Source organism: Alligator mississippiensis, chromosome 1 (genome assembly GCF_030867095.1).
Source record: "Alligator mississippiensis isolate rAllMis1 chromosome 1, rAllMis1, whole genome shotgun sequence".
NCBI lineage: Eukaryota > Metazoa > Chordata > Crocodylia > Alligatoridae > Alligator > Alligator mississippiensis.
This window is the reverse complement of record NC_081824.1, coordinates 441,000,424-441,018,962: the sequence shown is the minus strand read 5'-3', so window position 1 is coordinate 441,018,962 and position 18,539 is coordinate 441,000,424. Positions and strand designations below refer to the sequence as shown.

The window sequence follows — 18,539 nt, the reverse complement described above, 5'->3', positions numbered from 1 at the left end:
TCTTAGTTTTCATTCATTTTCTGACTATGGAAAAATAATATAGCAGTTTTTCTGTTGCAAAATACTTAGAAAGACCACAAAAGTAAGACCTGCATGGTCCCAGAATGTTTTTAACACTACGGACTCTTATTTAGAATCTCTGGATTTATTTGAAGAATCATGTTTTCACTGTGGTTGAGAATTACTGGCATAGAAATGTCTGAGTTAGCTTTACAGGAACTAGCTCAGCATCACAGGGTACCATCTCCAGGGGTGGCTGTAAAGCCCCATGAAGACCAAAATGTTTTACTCTTACCCTGCTCTATGGGCAGTCTGTCCTTTTTCCTGATGTGCCTGTGTGTTAATTGTCATTAAAATGCAGGAGGCTGCCCTGGTCTTAATTAATGACCACCAGCTGTCTGTGGTCCAAGCCTTATGGGGTAACTGCGTGGCTCTATTCTGTCTGTACACCACACCCCAAGCCTTGAAGATGTCATCTTCATCTGTGTCCTCTGTTTACACACTCAGCCCCTCTCTGGGCATTCAGACTACTGGTCTCTCACTCAGCCCCCTTCTCTGGGCCTCAGACTCCTTGGTCTCTCAGTCAGACCCTCCCTTGGCTGCCAGACTTCTCAGTCACCCACACAACTCCTTCTCTGGGCTGCCAGATCCCTCCATCTCACTCAGCCCCACTCTGGGCTGCCAGATCCCTCTGTCCACCCTTCTTTGAGTTGCCAGGCCCCTTTGGTCTGTCACTGGTCTCTCCTCTGGGTCCTCAGATCCCTGTTTTCACTTTACCCCAGCTACTCTGGCCTCTGGACCTTTCTGGTCCTACTCTTTCCTGCTTCCTCTTCTTTTAGAGTATGGTCCCTTAGGCTTCCTCTTCACAGGGTAACCCCCAAGGCAGTGAGAACTGAGGCTTTTGGGCACTCCATCCTCACCTTTCTTTGGGGTGGTCCACATGACATTTCATGGTGGTGACCGCACCATGCTAACCAGCCCCAGTAGGGTGCAGTTTCAGGTTTTACCCACGATCAATCTATAGGCCACCCTGATCTAACTCTTGGTCCCTCCTGATGTCATACCCCCCTCTTGGGCTGCAGGCCTCCTGGCCCTGGCTCAATCCCAGTTCTGGGTCCCTCTGGCCCCTGCTCACTCTTGGACCCCTTGTCTTGAACTCTCCTCCTCTGATGGCCCTGTATCAGCCATCTTCATCCTAGATGGCTGCCCCTTGATCACTTCCTCTCAGGCTGTTGCCACACATGGACTGTTGGCCTATTGTAGGTCCTGACCCCACCTCAGGACAGTCAAGATCTCCAGGCTCCTGTGGCTCTAGCAGTCTGCCAGAGTAGTTTCTTTCAACCTTCTGACCCCTCTTGGGCCCTGGCCCTGCACGGGCAGTTGAGATTCTGAAGGTCAGTCCTCTGGCTGTCAGCCCTCTATCATCTGTGGATCCACTGTCTTGGGCCTCCATTGGTCTCTCACACACAGCCTCTCTCTCTCTCTGGCCTCACCTGGACCCCTCTGTGGGTCTCTCAGTCCCTCTTTCTGGGCCCCTTTATAGGCCCCCATGCACTTGGCCCCTCTCTCTGGGTTCACTCAGACTCTTCAGCCGGCCCTCAGACACTCAGCCTCTCTCTCAGGGCTCGGGACCCCACACTGGTTCCCCAGAAACCTCCTCCACCCCCATACTTCCTTTCCAGACCTTCAGACTGCTTCTTGCTGTTCTTTCCTTGCTAGCATTCAGGAGCTGCACCCTGCCTGCTGGATTATGTTTCCTCACCAGCTGCCAGGATCTTAACTGCTGCCTGCTCTCAGGGTCTAGGCTTATATCCTGCCTAAGCCCAGGCCACCTCCATTCAGATGACTCCCTCCAATCAGCCCTAGCCACCACCTGCAGGCTCCCTGGGTCAGATGACCACATAATCAGCTCTGGATCCATCTGCACGCTGCTACACCGGCTGTTTGGCCTCTTAAAGTGACAGGTGCCTTAAGCATTCAGATTCTCATAGGGTGTGTCTACATGAAACATGTTAATGTGCACATGCCCCCCCCGACGGGGCTGATGCCCCTTCTAACAGCCAACACTGATGCTGTCAGTAGGGCTGCTGCCCCCCTGGTGGGGCCACTGCTATCAGCAGCTTCTGCAGGTGCCCCCCCAGATTCAGGAAGCACCAGTCATTCATGAGCCTAAGTTAATGCACATTACGAGTGTGTGTCTACATGTGCGCACCTTAATAAGCATTAAATTAGGCAATTTGTGCCTAAATTTGATACTTGCCTTTGCCCAGAGAGAGGAGCTGAGTACATTTGTAGGTATCAAATTTATGTGTGAATTTGTGTGATTAGTTAATGTGTGTTAATGTGTAGACATGACCCGGCACTAACTTTAGTGGTGGGTCTGGCCTGAGCCCAGCCCCAGGGAACATCCAGGGTTTAGGGTGCTTGGGCACCTGCTCTGGGGCCCTGCCCTCTAGTCTCCCCCCCACAACCCCCCCCCCAACACACACACACACACACACACACACACACACACACACACACACACACACACACACACTCCTATTCTGGGCTTGAAGACCTAAAATATTTTAAATAGTTTTCCCTTTGTATATAGTTTTCCCCTTGTGTATAGTTTCCTACTTGTAAGAGGGTTTTTTATTATTGATGGGTTGGGAGGGTGGTGAAGGGTCTCTGTTGGTTGAGGGGGCAGGGGTTCTATTTGTTGAGGGGGGAGGGATAGGGTGGGTGTTATGAAGGTAATAAAGTTTTTATTTTATTTTACCCTCTTGCATGTTGTGATAATGGAGTTGGGCAGGGGGTAGGGGATGTGTGGGTGGTGGAGCAGACAGGCTGGAGCGGGGAGTGCAGGAGGAAGGGATTGGGCAGGGCCACCTACAGCCAGTGCCCTGGATGCCACTGGTGGGTGCACAGCTGTCCTGGAGCCTGGGGGGAGCAGGGGGGGGGGAGGAACCTGCTAGGGCCAGCAGGACGAGCACCATGGCCAGCAGGAACATGGGGAACTGGTCATCATTGGCAGGGGCTAGGCTGGAGAAGTGGGGTGATAGGCATCGCTGGCAGGGCTGTGGCTGGAACAGCCCTGGTGCAGGGAAGCAGGGTGGGCAAAGAGGGAGCTTCCAGGTGCTGCCTCTGCCCTGGGCATGTGGCTTCTGGGCTGGGAAGAGGCTGGCCAAGGATCAGAGTTTTCCAGATGGTTGCCAGAAGTGCTGGCAACCGCGTGGCTGGAGCCTGGAGCCCTGTCAGGACTGCAGGGACTTGGGACTAACTTTACTGCCAAATACAGGGATTTGGGAATAACTTCAATCCCAAATCTCTGCAAGTGTAGAAACCTGCCAAAAATCACTTAATGAGCATTAGTTTAATGCGCATTAAATTTAGTTGTGCATAAATGCATGTGTAGATGCACCCATAGTAGCTTAGTATGTCAGCAGAATAGTCGATTTAGGCGGGCCCAACATAGGCCCAAACTAGGTCACTTCAGCCTGCCCAGTCCTGCTGTAATTTATTACTTCCTTGGTATTTATTTAGATGTAAAAGTCTCCAGTGGGTTTTTTTATAAGTAACATACTGCTCTGTTGAGCGGACCGGATGTTATCAAATTTAACAATTCACAGTTTTGTCTTATATATTTTTAAAGGTGTTTCTGAAGGATATTTGCCTTTTGAAGGGAATTTAGGTTTTTAAAACCTGTTTACATTAATAAGTGTTATTATTCACTTGTTTGTTTTTGTCTTCGCTTATGGCTTACTGCATTTTTTACCAAAAAAAGCTGTTTATATTTTAGATACCTGAAATGTTGTTTACTGATTCAGATGAACAACAAAAGACTGACAGAGCACACATAGAACCCAAGAAAATATGTTCTGGTAATATTTTCATGAATATTTTTAAAGTTATATTTATTTTAACCAGATTATTGCTGCTCTTGTTTTGTTATTTATTTATTTATTTATTTATTAGATGTCTATGCCACCATTCCCAAAAAAGGATTAGGGTGGTCCATAGTAAATGACAAAAATACAGAAACAGAATAAAATAGCAAAATAAGAAAGTACAACAAAATATACTTTCCCACAAGCACTACCTCCCAAAACACCAAATATATTTTAATATTGTTAAACATACTGACAGTGTGATTAGCTTGTGTGCATACACACATAAGTCTAAATACTGTAGATTACTGTGTGAGCAGAGTCCTCCACCCAATAATAATAGCCTCTGACATTAGGACTGGCAGGCACCTTCTGGATGAGCAAATTTAGTCCCCTTCTTTTGTAGACAATCATGTCAGATAATTAACTACATAAACTGATGAAGCTGCATCTTAAAACTAGTTAATTTCTCCATCTACTCATATGAGAAGTGTGTTTCAGAACCTCACTCACTTTTTTCTAAGTTCCAGCCAAAAATTATTTTACGGCCACTTTATGGCATTTATGTGCCAAAACTGTCATTTAACTTCAGTAGTTCTTTTCTCTCCCTGATGTTTATTTCTAAGTGGATTTATAGAGAGCAACCATATCAGCTTACAGCCTTTATTTGGCTACGTTAAACAACCCAAGGTCTTATTGTTGTGCGGGCCGGGCCCCGATCCCGCCGCCAAGTGCGAGTCGGGGGGGGCGATCCGCGGCCCGTCTTTGCGCACGTGGGCTGTGGCCAGCAGCCCGGGCACGCGGGGTCTGAGAAAACCGGTGGCGAGCTTAGAATTAGTCACAAATGCGTAGTGGTTGATTAAAAGATTATTTACTTACACCCAAAGATGGTAGTGGTGTAGGCTGGACAGCTTTCCAGGTGCAGCTCCGCTTAAATCCCCGTTAGAGGATTACGACAAGTCAGCTCTTTCCCCGGAGTTGTCGAAATTCCGTGAATTCAATTCCCCCGGAGTTGTTAAGGCTCCGTGGGCTTGGTTCCCCCAGAGTGGCTGAATCTCCGTGGGTTCGTACGATAATACTCTTCGCCGGAATTATTAAAGCTCCGCGGGTTCGGTTCGGTTCCCTCAACCATGGAGTTGTTAAGGCTCCGCGGGTCCAACTTGGGTTTAAATCTTTAGTATACAGGAAGGGATACGTCTAGGAATTTATTGGCGACGGGGAGAGGCTCTTGATGGCTGATTAAACCACCATTCGGTCCGAGATTTACGTAGAAATCCACGAGGTAATCGTGGATTCCTTGCCAGAATTCTCTCGGATTTCTCCCAGAATTCTCGGAATTGGGGTTCTCAGGATCCTCTTGAGATTCTCGGAGATCTCCAGCTTGGGCGGAAACCACTCAAGCTTTTTATACGGCTAGCAAGCCAATCACTAGCCGCCACGTATGCATATTTTAGAACTAGCCAATAATGGGGCTCAAATTATAATACGAATGGCGGGAACTCTTTTCAACGAGCACCCCTCCTCTGCAGCAGAGAAATGCACCCTGCAAAGAAAGCTTCAAATCTGGCGGGAAATACTCCGTTGCACCAGAGTTCTCCTCTGCAGCAGAGAACTCTACCGTGCAAAGAAGCTGCAATTTAGCGGGAAAAATAATTTAGCAATGCTGACGCACACACAAACAAAAAATCACAACTTTGGGTTGTGACAATTGTTTCCTTTCGTAATATAGGCTCTCTAGTCCTCAGGCTGCCCTTCAGTAAACTTTGGTAAGCGTAGAGCAGTACACTTACAAAACCATACACAATTATTTTGGGATTGGAGCCAAAGATGATCTGTGAATGACACTAGAGAAGAACTAAAACCAAGATAATTATGATACTAATACCACATGTTGAACCAAAGGCTAAGGGGTGTAAAAAAATTAACAAAGATGTTGGTAGGTTGGGTATATTTTTGCCCCCTCCCCTTTTGCCTCCACAGTTCCAGGGAGTGAGTCTGTCATGCCAAACTCAACTGCTTCAGGGAGGCAGAGCTAGGCTCACAGGTTGCTGCATGGATTTGCTGCCTTTTTTTTCCTTTGTGAATAGGATAACATCTTTTTTGCTCAACATTTAGGGCAGTAGTTGACATCCCAAAACTGGCCATGCAAAGAATATCTATTCCTGTTACTTCAGCATCTCTGTTATCATCAAACCAAGTATTTGAGCTCCTATTTGGCTACTTCAAAGATGGCTTTTGGCTTTTACAGTTGGTAAATGCCATGGCCAGGTTGAAGTGGGGACTCTTCAGTATCTTTTTGAAGCAGAGAGTGCATCAGAGCCCTATGGCGCTCTGCCATGAGGATTGTGGCTGGGAGGTCTGCATGTACTTTGTAGGATGATCAGATGCAGTAAATATGAAAACCATGTCTGGGGCTAAGGGGAGACATGGCAGCCCATCTCACGGAGGAAGAAGGAATGTTAGAGCCGTGCTGGGTGGTACCAGCAAAAGGCCGGGAGGTGCAAGTGTGTTTGTGCTGTGATTGCCTGCTGTAATTGGCAGAAGCCATGACTGTGGCAAAGCGGAGACTCTTCAACTCTTCCTGCTGAAGTGGAGGGACCATCAGAACTGTGTATGGCACTGTTGTTTAAGGGCTGGGAGGCCCAGGGATGGGTTTGGTGCCCCAAGTGCTGTGAGCCTGAGGGATTGCTGTTGCACACAAGCCTGGTGCACTTGGCCAGAGAAGCCTCTGCAAGTTTGGCAATGCCCTCACCTGCTGCAGACCTCCTACCTGTTGATAAACTGGAGGGATCATAGTGTTAGCACCCCATGGATAGCCAAGGGTACCTTACACATTTTCTCTCCCACTGGGGATTTGCCTATGCCAAAATAATTGGTAAGCCAGGGCCTCAGTTGTACAGCCATGCAGATACATGGTGTTGCACAGGAGTGTACACAGGAACTGAACAAGCTCTATGAAGAAGTGCTGGCAGATCTTGACTCTGTGTTGGCAGGGGTATGGCCTGCATTGGACCTACTGGCACAGGTGGATTGGGAGCCACAGGGTGTGTGGGTGGCAAATATCTACTGGGGTCTGAAAGTAAAATTGAGAAGTCAGCAGTTAAGTACGGTGTCTCTGCACCCTCAGCTCAGGGAAGACAGAAGGGGAGAGAGGAGTGTCACTGGGTTGGTGTTGTTGCCCACCAGCCAGCCAGTTGGTGCTTTTCTTTGCACTCTGCTGTATTAGGGAACATACAAAGATGAGGACCCCTGTGAGGCATGCTGGGATAACTGCACACTGGACTCCCTGGCTGCAGGGTGCTGTGGCAGCCATTCTCTGGTGCTTCAGGTAACTGCCACTTGAACATTTGTATGCACATTTCATACTATGCTTTTGTGGCACAGCAAATTTCCCATAAATTCTTAACACTTCAAATAAATTCCTGTCTAAACCTTTAGTGGTCCTTACTTCATGATTTTAAAAGTGCCTCTCATTGGTCCTCTTCAGTTTTTATGTACAGCAGGAATGATAACTTTGTTTTATAAATTATGTATTTTACTATTTAGGTGATTCTGATTTTTTTAAGTCATTTTTGCCAATCCATGAGTCATGCAAAACATATGGAGCAACTCCTAGCAGATATATGACTTTTCTACGTATGTATAGTACCATCAATAGCAGCAAAAGAGCAGAGTTGATAAAAAGGCAAAACCATTTGCAGGTATGTAACAAATAACAATGACTACCTATCATATTGCAAATTATTTTTGCATTTGTAGATCTTCTTGCTATTCACTTATCTTATGCATGGTGGAGAGCATCTGCTACTGGCATGCTTAGCCTGGGCTTCCAGGCCCTTTGTTGTTTGTACATGCACTCAGACCACATCATTCCTGGTTTCAGAGAAGGGGTACTAAAAGTTCTAATGTGAACACTTTCAAATGCCTTTGGGGATGGGTTATTTCCACCTTCTTCATTTTTCCTCAAGTGTTACAGGGTAGATGTACCTTTCAGAAGGGAGGAGAAGAAAGCTTTCCAGCACCCCAGCTTGTAAAGTTACTCTTCTGACTAAGAAAAGTTTTTCATGTGTACATATTTTGTATGCAAGAGTCTGCACTCTCTCAGTTACAAACTACTCTCACCCCAGTCCAGCCCATAACTTGATGGTAACTATAGTCTTCTGGCAAGTGGGAGAAGTGTTCAGATTAACTAGTGTTTAGAATCAAGGTCTCCCACTTCCTGGACAAGTGTTCTTGCTTCTAGGTTAGTGAACAAAACTCTACCCTTTTTTCTTTGGACATTTAGGGCAGAATTCTGTTACCCTCTGCACCTAAGTAATAGCTGTTTTCTAGGCACATCCTCTACCTTGCTGTTTTGCTCTCTTCCACCAGGCACCACTTATCTCCCTCTCTTGGCTGCTGAGTGGAGCAGCTTGAAAGGGAGATCTAGCAAGATAATGCCTAAGCTGTGGTGTGGTTGGTAGAGAACTATGCTAGGAAAACAGAGCAGCACAAATGCAAACCCCCTCTGGGTGACAGAGGCTTAGAACCCATCTCTCCCTCTTCTTGGGAAAGTGCCCAGGAAGCAATAGGCTATTGGGACTCAAATATTGGTGGTCTCCCTCTCTTTTTTGGCATCTAACACCCATTACTCAGTTTCTTGCCTGGTACATTTTTGGGACTTGTGTATGCTTATATATTCACAATGAGTGTGTGCTCACAGCCATTGCATAACCTGTGGTTTATGCTCTGTCTTCCTGCGTACCCTTAAATGTGCACAGAGCAGAGGTGATAGAATAACAGCTTGTGCCTAAGTGCCACTTACCTGGCTGGAAAACTGCCATTTAGGTGCACAAGGAGAAGTAGAATTCTTCCTGTAGTTTGTTTCAAAAACCAACACAGCCTTCGGTGATTAAATGTAATGATGGTTTCAGATCGTGAATCCCATGTTAAGAAGCACTTAAGGCTGTGGGAATTGTTTACTGGATATCTAAGATCAGGAGAATCAAATTTCAGATCACCCTTTTTTCCACTTAATGATTGATCTTTGCATCTCCTGCTTACTGTACTGGCTCTTGTGAATGCCTCTCCCAAATGTCTATTGTCTTCCTTTAAGGTAGAAGAAGGTAGCTACTTAACTGAGGTTTGTGAATTTCAGTATTAGAGGTGCATGCCTAAATTTTGGCTATGGGTGGCACTTATTGTCACTTCAACAAGGTCACTTGGTCATTGTGGCCTATGAGCCCAATAAGATCCCAGAAAATTCATGACTAGACTTCTGCTGACTTTAGTGGGAACTATGTACCCCTAATCATTAAGACATTTTAAATGAACAATTTGTCAGTCTGAATCATTTTGAAATTTTAGTATCATTATCATTATCAATCTGTCTGATGATAGAAGTTTGAACTTTGTCTATTAGCTGTTACTAACCAGGTATTTTAAAAAACATTCATAGGCAGGAGTGTCTAAACTGAATGAAGCCAAAGCCCTTGTCGATGAACTAAACAGAAAAGCTGGAGAACAAAGCGTGTTGCTCAAAACTAAGCAAGATGAGGCTGATGCTGCCCTCCAGGAAATAACAGTGTCTATGCAGGTAATGTGGAGTCATGAGAGAAGCTAAAATGGGGGAAAAAAAACCTTTTTGTTTTTTTCTGTAAATGGTTTTCATGCATTTTCTTGTGTGAAGCTTCAGGTTGAGGGGTACAAAGTTGATATTATTTAAAAGCAGCAGTATAGAAATATGCATGGGCCTTCAAATTTGTTTAAATTAGCAATGAGACAGAGGTTAAAATGGAATTTGAGCAACATGTGGGTCAACCATATAGTGTGCAGGGAGGATAACAATCTAATGTCTGTATAGGACTAGTATTCATTACTGCAGATCAGCCTGAAACATCCACCATATCATTGTATTTAACTAATTTATTTGTAGTATTAGCCAAAATAAGTGTAATTTTTTTCAACGCGTTCTACTGTTTTATATGCGATAGTCCAAGTGCCAAGTTTTGTAAATTACTTCTGTGATTCTTCTCCAGGTAGTAGAAAGTAGGAATGTAAAGAATTTTTTATTTGATTGGCTATGGCACTTGTTCCAGGAGAAAGAGACCTGGCTTTCTGTGTCCCTGTTACCCAGAGAAAGGGTGATATGTCTTCCATCCCAACAGACTATAATAGGGCCTAAGCTGCATAATGGCAATATGATCTAGCATTTGCTTGGATTTGCTTAACCAAAGTTTGGCTAAGAGCAGAAGAAGCAGAGGAAATGAGAAAGTGAGACAAAGTCAGAGGTGAGAATGATTTTAGAAGACAGGTTAAAAGAAGTAGGCTAAAGGTTGTTCGGAGCACTTTACATTTAGGCTAGGGACAGGCATTCAAAAAGCCTCAGCCTGAATTGATTCAATCTTTGCAGGTTAGTCTAAATTGCAGAGCTTGAACTGATTTGCAGGTGGATAGACATTTACTTTTAAATCAAGAAATCCAGGCACATGTCTGCAGTAGCTCAGGCTAGAAGCTGGGTGGGGAGGGCGTGCCAGAGCAGCCCTCACTTCCCTTCCATAGAGCTGAGCTGATGGGGGGGCATGGCCAGGCCCTGGCAGGATGCTCTGATTAGGGAGGGGAGTAAATCCCCACCCTGCCTGCACAGTCCCAGGCTTTTTCTGGCTTGCTGCTCAAAGGGCAGGAGTGTTGCCAGACCACAGCCCCCGGTTAGCACTCTGAGGCAAAATGGAGATGTGCAGCACATGCATCTGTTGATGGTACTGAGCTTTTCAACCTCCCTTTCCCTGCTTCTTCATATTTGTCTGTCAGGTTTGCAGACAAAGAGCCAGCAGAGAGTTGATAACACAACGTTTAGGAGCCCATCAAGACAACAAAAGCCTCTCTCATTAGTTCAGGCTTTTAAACAGCTTTTTCCAAGGAAAGAACAGGACATTAGCAGCTCATCTGTTGATTAACTCCCAAAAGACCTAAGGGGACACTGTCCTGTCTGCCTCTGTTCTGTCCCAGTGAAATCACACACACACACACACACACACACACCCCCCCCAGCATTAGCTAGGATAACACATGCCTGCTAGGGTTCCTACTGTGGGAGAGGGGAGAGAAGAAAGGGTGGATCTCTGCTTGAGCAGCGAATAACGAGGGGGAGGGGAGTAGGGAAGGGGGAAGCTAGGTGGAAGCTGTTGTGCCTGCAGTCTACCAACTCCTTGCAGCTATGGAGGAGAGGGGCAGGGCCAGACCTGCTCTCTGGAGCAGAAAGCCCAGCCCAGCCCAGGGCTGCAAAGCATCTGTGATGCTGGAGGACTCTGATTTAATTTAAACCAGGAAGGGGTCTGGGACAGAAGTTCTATCAACCGGTTTGACCCAAATCAGCTGTTTGACACTACATTCAACCAGGTTTATCTTAAACCAGTTTCAGTCATTTTGAAACTGATTTATGTGCACTGAGCTTATGCTCTGTTACAGGTTTAAATCAGTTTCTGATCACTTAAACCAGTTTTGTGTAATGTCTGTCCGTAGCCTTAGTGGGCCTTTATCGGTTTGAACTGGTTTAGGACAAAATGTAGCTTAAATAGAGGATAAAATGAGGCTTATGAATATTAGAGTAGATCCTATTAGGAACCTTTAAAAAATGGCCTTATTTAGTAAGATTTATGGTATTTAGCCAGGAAATAGAGCAGGGGTGGGCAAAATGGTGGATCTGGCCGGTGGCTGGATTTCAGTTCCCAGCAGCCCCTGCCTGCACACTTGGGCTGGTCTCCATGAAGACCCAGGGAGTGCAGGGCCATCACAGCCCTGCACTGTCACAGCCCCACCTCTCCTGGGGTCTCTGGAGACTGGCTGGAGTAACACAGGCAGGAACTGCTGGGAAATGGAGTCTGCAATGGGCCCAATCTGGCCTATGGGCTGGACTTTGCCCATACCTGCAATAGAATATAGAAATCTGTGTTCACCTCAGAATCTCTGCTCTTCAGCCACAATTCTTTCTGAATACTTCATCTGAAGATGAGCTAAGATGAGCATTCTTTTAAAACTTAATTTGAAAGTTAAGTAGGAAGTTCTTTTCCCTAACAGGCTGGCCACCTGTTAGAAGCTTTAGGACTTAGAGCAGGGGTGAGCAAAATGCAGCCTGGGGGCTGGATGCCTGCTGCCCAAAATAACTGCCCGCCCCTGACTTAGAGGAATCAATTTTAAATTCTCTTAAATGTCAGTAAGATTGTTATTTCTTTAGATGAATACACATTTTATAATTTTTAATAACTTCCTCACTTGTGGTGTTTGGTCATTTTTAGCTTGCCTGTATTTCATTATATTTAAATATTAAATTACAGATTATACTTATTGAAAAATACTTGCTGCATTTCAAACTGATTTTTTATAACTTCTTCAGCTGTTTATTTTATTCTGAAGTTAGTAGATATTAAACCATGGTAATTTAACAGGTGTTTCATTCTTGTTCTCCTTCCTAAAACTTATCGTCCTTATTAAGCTATGCTACCATATTTATTTATAACATTTGTAGGGTATATATATTTTAGGCCTGATATTAAAGGTGCAGTGTACTTCAAAGGGAGCTGTTTACTTAGCAGCTGTGAAATAGACTACAGTTTCATTATTTATTGTTTGTATTACCTGAAAGATCTACTCATAGCTCATAGCCCATAATGTTAGGTAGTATACAAGCTGATAACAAAATGATGGTTCCTGTCCCCAAAAGCTTACGGTCTAGGTATAAGACCAGAGATACCAGATGAATACATACAGGTTGTGGAATTTAAAAATCAGTGAGATTGTATTGGTTATCATAATAGCCAGTGGTCTTAGCACACAAGCATTATAACTATTGCCATTTTTTGTGAGAATAATAAAAAAGGTGGATTTTAAGGAGGATTTTAAAAGAGGATTATTAGGTAGTTTCCTGATATTTATGTGGAATTCTTTCCAAATATGAGTGTTGCTGTGGGTGAAAGCTTAAAGGTTCTTATTTGAAAATGTAACAAATAGACAATGGATGTTGACATCAAGGGTTGAACAGGGAGGAGTTATCTTGATAGTGAATGGTGTAGGATAGAAAAGATGGTCAGAAAGGACTGTGGAAGACAGGTAAATTATGTTTGATGTAAGAGACAGGGGAGAGAGAGACACACACACACACACGCGCGCGCACACATGCACACTTTAGAATAAAGACTTAGAATCATAGAAAGTTAAGGTTGGAAGTGACCTCAGGAGGTCATCTAGTCCAACCCCCTGCTCAAAGCAGGCTTGGACCGTCTCAAGGCTGGTCCAGTCATTGGCCTACTCACCTATCTAGGGCAGTCTGCCCACCTGACTTTCCTGCCATGCCTTTGATGTAACTTAGAAGTAGTTTTTTCTAGGCAGGAGGCTGCTCATTTAATACCCTGATGCCAAGGGCATAATACATGGCTCCGTCCTGCCCCTACATTGTGTCCCATGCCTCACAGATGGCATCACTATATGGCTCTGGTCCCACAGTGAGCCTCACTATATTCTAGACTAACATTTAGACCCCACTCTGGATCCCTCCTACTCAGGCAGCTTAATCTCCGCCATCATCCGGGGCTGCAACCCCTGCTAAGCCCCTTTCCCTCTTAGCAGTGGCCCCACTCTGGGACCTTTGGCCTCACAGGCCCTGGCCTTGCCTAAGGCCAGTTGGGACTCCAAGTAGCTGGCTCTAGCTGTCCCTCACAGTGGGCGCTCTGGCCCTTCAACCCTCATGGACCTGGCCCCAGCAATGGCCAGTCGAGGTTCCCTGGGTAGGTTCTTGGCAGCTAGCCCTCACTCTCATACAGGTCCGACTTCTGAGCTCATGGACCACATAGTTACTCTGAACCCCTCCTGGGCCCACTGTTCTGCCCTCACTGGGCTCACTCTCTCTCTCTATCCCTTACTGGGCCTCTACTCTGGCCAGCCTATGCTCAGTCCTTCAGGCCCCCATGGACCCTACTCCTCACAGCCTCCAGCTCGCACAACACCCCCTCACTGGGGCTTCTGCGCTTATGCTTCTTGGGCCTCAGGCCCCACTCCATGGGCTTTGGCTCTGTGCTTTTCTGTCAGGGTGTGCTCCCCTAGACTTGCCCCTCTACTGAGTCACCCACAAGACAGAGGGGGCTGTGGCTTTCTGGCGCCTTGTACTCGCATTTCACTAGGGAGGCATGTGTGTGTCTGGAGACTGCCCTGCCATAGGCAGTTCCACCACACCATCCAGATCCAGCAGGGTGTAGTTTTAGGTCATTACCCAGGCCTAGGAACCCCCTCTATCCCCATAGTTCCTACTCTTGATCTCCAGGTGTTCTGGGAGCAGCAGATCTCTGGCCAGGAGATGTTCACCCTTCAGCTCCTGAGTTGCAACTGCCCAGTTCTGCTCTCAGGGCCTGTCTTATGCCCTGACTGCTTATCCCTACACCAATCAGGCAGCCTCCTGGGTGCCACGTGACCCTCCTGACTGGGTCTGTTCCCACCTGCAGGCTGATCTGCAACCTGCTCAAGCCCTTAAAGTGGTAGGCACAACCTGTGCCCTGCCACACAGGACCATTCCCAGCTAGATCATTGCAGCCAAAGCTTTGTCTAGCCAGGTCTTGGAAACCTCCAAGGATGGAGCTTCCACCACCTCTCTGAGTAATACTTGAACTGCCAGCTTTTCTGTTACTGGCTCATGACCCAGGCCCTTCAGCCACAGGAGAGGCCTTTATGTATATATTCTCTCTATACAGAGTTCTAGGTATATCAAAGCTATAAGGAAGATACAATAGTACCATATGATCAAGTTTGGAAAATGAAGTTTGCCTTTCTCCTCTTACAGAATGCAAGTGAGCAAAAAACGGAAATGGAAAAAATAAAGCACAAAATAGCAGAAGAAGCTGCAGAAATCGAAGAAAGGAAAAGACAGATTGATGACGAACTAAAAGAGGTTCAGGTGAGAACTGATAAAAATATAAAGAGATAAGCCTTATTTAACTTGGACTGCAATGCTACTCTGCAAGATGACTCTAGAAAACTCACTAGAGCATTTCATATTTATTTTCTCTCAAATTTATATGCAAAAATGTGTTTAGGTTATTCTAGGGGCCAGCCTTGCCCACTCAGTTTGCAATTTGGGGGTTTCAAGCCGATCCATTTTCTTTTTGCTTTCTGTAAAATAATGATTTCTCAGGCAAACCATACTTTCAGTTGCTACCCCTATGCTGACTCCCTGAAATGGGTCTGGATAGATGTTATTAATTGGAGCTTAGTAGAAGAATTCTGTTGATGTGCAAGAATGTTTGTTTTTCTCCAAATACATATCAAATGTATTTGACATGTAGGGCATTTTTACATGTGCTGTAGGATGTGGTGCCGAGTGCTTGAATTAGCAAGCTGCATTAATTAAAAGCACGTGCGCATCGTGTATCAGCATCCCTGAGCTGAAAAATGGTGGTCGGATGCTTTGAACTAAAGCTCATCGAACGTGTTTTATTTCGAGGTTTTTCTCCACCGTTTTATCAGCATGGAGATGCGCAGGGACGCTGAGGCATGTGATGCGGGGAAGGCTGCGGTAGTGCATCAATTTCTGTGCTCCAGCAGACTTTATTAATCGAGCCTGCTCCAACGTGATGGGCTTCCAGCACATCAGAACAGGCTCTGCGCAGGTGGATAGGAGCCTTTAGTTTCCTACCTTGTTCCTTCTATCCTCCTGACAGTAACAATCCATGTATAGCAAAAGCTCTGTTACCCAGCACTCCTGGGGAATGGGGGGGTGCCAGATAATTTAATATGCTGGTTACCCGAGAGGCCCAAACAGGCGTCTTTGCCTGTTCCGGCTGCTGCATCCGGTGAGCCACCGCCCCTCCCTGCTGTCTGTGTGCCAGGGGACAGAGAGGAGGGCCCCACTCAGGCTGCTTTTTCCCGTGCTGTGGAAGCTCAGTGGAACCGGAAGTGCCATGTTGGGCACTTCCAGTTTTGCTTTTGCCGTGTCAACCGGTGTGCCGGTTAATGGAGCGTGCCAGTTTCTGAGGTGCCAGATAATGTGGCTTTTACTGTATATTCACATAGGTGTATATATGAACTACTTTTGTTCCTCCAAATATATCATCCTTCCTTAGAGCTAAGAACTTGATAGGTTTGATACAATTAGCTTAAAATACAGAGATATTTGAATGAAGGTTTATTTTGCAATTAGTACTTAATTATGAAATAAACCATTTTGCTATTTTAGGCTGAAGTTGTATTGTATAAAAAGCCAGTTTACAGTTAGATGTCTAAGGGGCAGTGCAGTCATCAAAGCAGACTTTATTAATCGAGCCTGCTCCAACGTGATGGGCTTCCAGCACATCAGAACAGGCTCTGCGCAGGTGGATAGGAGCCTTTAGTTTCCTACCTTGTTCCTTCTATCCTCCTGACAGTAACAATCCATGTATAGCAAAAGCTCTGTTACCCAGCACTCCTGGGGAATGGGGGGGTGCCAGATAATTTAATATGCTGGTTACCCGAGAGGCCCAAACAGGCGTCTTTGCCTGTTCCGGCTGCTGCATCCGGTGAGCCACCGCCCCTCCCTGCTGTCTGTGTGCCAGGGGACAGAGAGGAGGGCCCCACTCAGGCTGCTTTTTCCCGTGCTGTGGAAGCTCAGTGGAACCGGAAGTGCCATGTTGGGCACTTCCAGTTTTGCTTTTGCCGTGTCAACCGGTGTGCCGGTTAATGGAGCGTGCCAGTTTCTGAGGTGCCAGATAATGTGGCTTTTACTGTATATTCACATAGGTGTATATATGAACTACTTTTGTTCCTCCAAATATATCATCCTTCCTTAGAGCTAAGAACTTGATAGGTTTGATACAATTAGCTTAAAATACAGAGATATTTGAATGAAGGTTTATTTTGCAATTAGTACTTAATTATGAAATAAACCATTTTGCTATTTTAGGCTGAAGTTGTATTGTATAAAAAGCCAGTTTACAGTTAGATGTCTAAGGGGCAGTGCAGTCATCAAAGCAATAGAGAAGCTTCATATTCTGAATCATGGATGTGTTTGGGAGGTAATTGGGAGATATTTTCTTTGAGTAAATCTCTTTAGTTTGAATAGACACCCTTATGCAGACATTTTAGAACTAATACGAAGGAGAATATTTCTAGGAGTAAAATTCTAAGAATTTAATTATTCTATTATATGAAATAATACCTGAGATTTCATTGTGCTGGTAAAGTACAGCCCTGCATTAGCTGTGGAACAGAACTGCAGGTTCAGTCCCTTTTCATGCACCTGCTTCATAGGAAGGATTTGCAAGCTTTATAATCCTTTGATATGACAATTTACTTCTGCATCCTCACTCCATTTGTGGGGCTACAATTTTGGTTAGCTTTTATCATCTGGCTCACTTAGACATGAAGAGATGCCTTTTTGTGGCACATGAGCCTGAAGCAGTGGTGCCTGCCTGTAGTGGTGGCCAACCTTTTTGCTACAATTTAACCCCTGCCTTCAGTGCTTCTGTGATCACCAGCCCCACCCCCAGAGGTGTACCTTATGGAGTTTGCACCCTGAGGCTCTAGAATGGAGGCAGGGAACCATGAGACGTCGAGTGGGTAAGGTAACTAGTAGGGTGAAAGTGCTAGACTTTAGGAAAGCTGATCTCAATGAACTCAGGCGATTAGTCAAGGACGCACTGCAGAGTAGGAGTTTTGAAGGGATGGGAGCCCAAGAAGGGTGGCTGTGCCTTAAGGAAACGATCCTTCGGGCACAAAGCAAGACGATCCCCGAGCGAGGCAAAAGAGGGAAAGGGGCCAGGAGGCTTCCATGGCTGACCAGAGAAATCCAGGGCAGCCTAAGGGCCAAAAGGGGAGCACATAAAAAGTGGAAACAAGGTGAGATCACTAAAGATGAATATACCTCCTCTGCTCGTGCTTGTAGGGAGGCAGTTAGGCAGGCCAAAGCTACCATGGAACTGAGGATGGCAACCCAAGTAAAAGACAACAAGAAATTGTTTTTTAGCTATATTGGGAGTAAAAGGAAGGCCCAGGGAGGAATAGGACCCCTGCTAAATGGGCAGAAACAATTGGTGACAGACAGGGGGGACAAGGCTGAACTCCTCAATGAGTTCTTTGCCTCAGTGTTCCTAAGTGAGGGACACGACAAGTCTCTCACTGGGGTTGTAGAGGCAGCAGCAAGGCCCCAGACTTCCATACGTAGATCCTGAGATGGTGCAGAGTCACTTGGAAGAACTGGATGCCTTTAAGTCGGCAGGCCCGGATGAGCTCCATCCAAGGGTGCTGAAGGCACTGGCCGACATCATTGCAGAGCCACTAGTGGGAATATTCGAACGCTCGTGGCGCACGGGTCAAGTCCCGGAGGACTGGAAAAGGGCTAACGTGGTCCCCATTTTCAAAAAGGGGAGGAAGGAGGACCCGGGCAACTATAGGCCAGTCAATCTCACCTCCATCCTTGGTAAAGTCTTTGAAAAAATTATCAAGGCTCACATTTGTGAGAGCCCAGCAGGGCAAATTATGCTGAGGGGAAACTAGCATGGGTTTGTGGCGGGCAGATCGTGCCTGACCAATCTAGTCTCTTTCTATGACCAGGTTACGAAACGCCTGGACACAGGAGTAGGGGTAGATGTCGTATACTTAGACTTCAAGAAGGCCTTCGATATGGTATCCCACCCCATACTGGTGAACAAATTAAGAGGTTGTGACGTGGAT

General features: G+C 45.9%; 1 protein-coding gene across 1 annotated transcript in view; it reads left to right on the top strand.

Moving 5' to 3' along the window:
• The window catches only part of DYNC2H1 (dynein cytoplasmic 2 heavy chain 1), a 430,672-nt gene that overhangs the window by 105,506 nt on the left and 306,627 nt on the right, over positions 1-18,539 (top strand). Inside the window, exons 53-56 of the mRNA XM_006271584.4 lie at positions 3,785-3,866; positions 7,419-7,573; positions 9,310-9,447; positions 14,677-14,790. Coding sequence (XP_006271646.1) covers positions 3,785-3,866; positions 7,419-7,573; positions 9,310-9,447; positions 14,677-14,790 — 489 coding nt within the window. The remainder of the gene's footprint in view (positions 1-3,784; positions 3,867-7,418; positions 7,574-9,309; positions 9,448-14,676; positions 14,791-18,539) is intronic.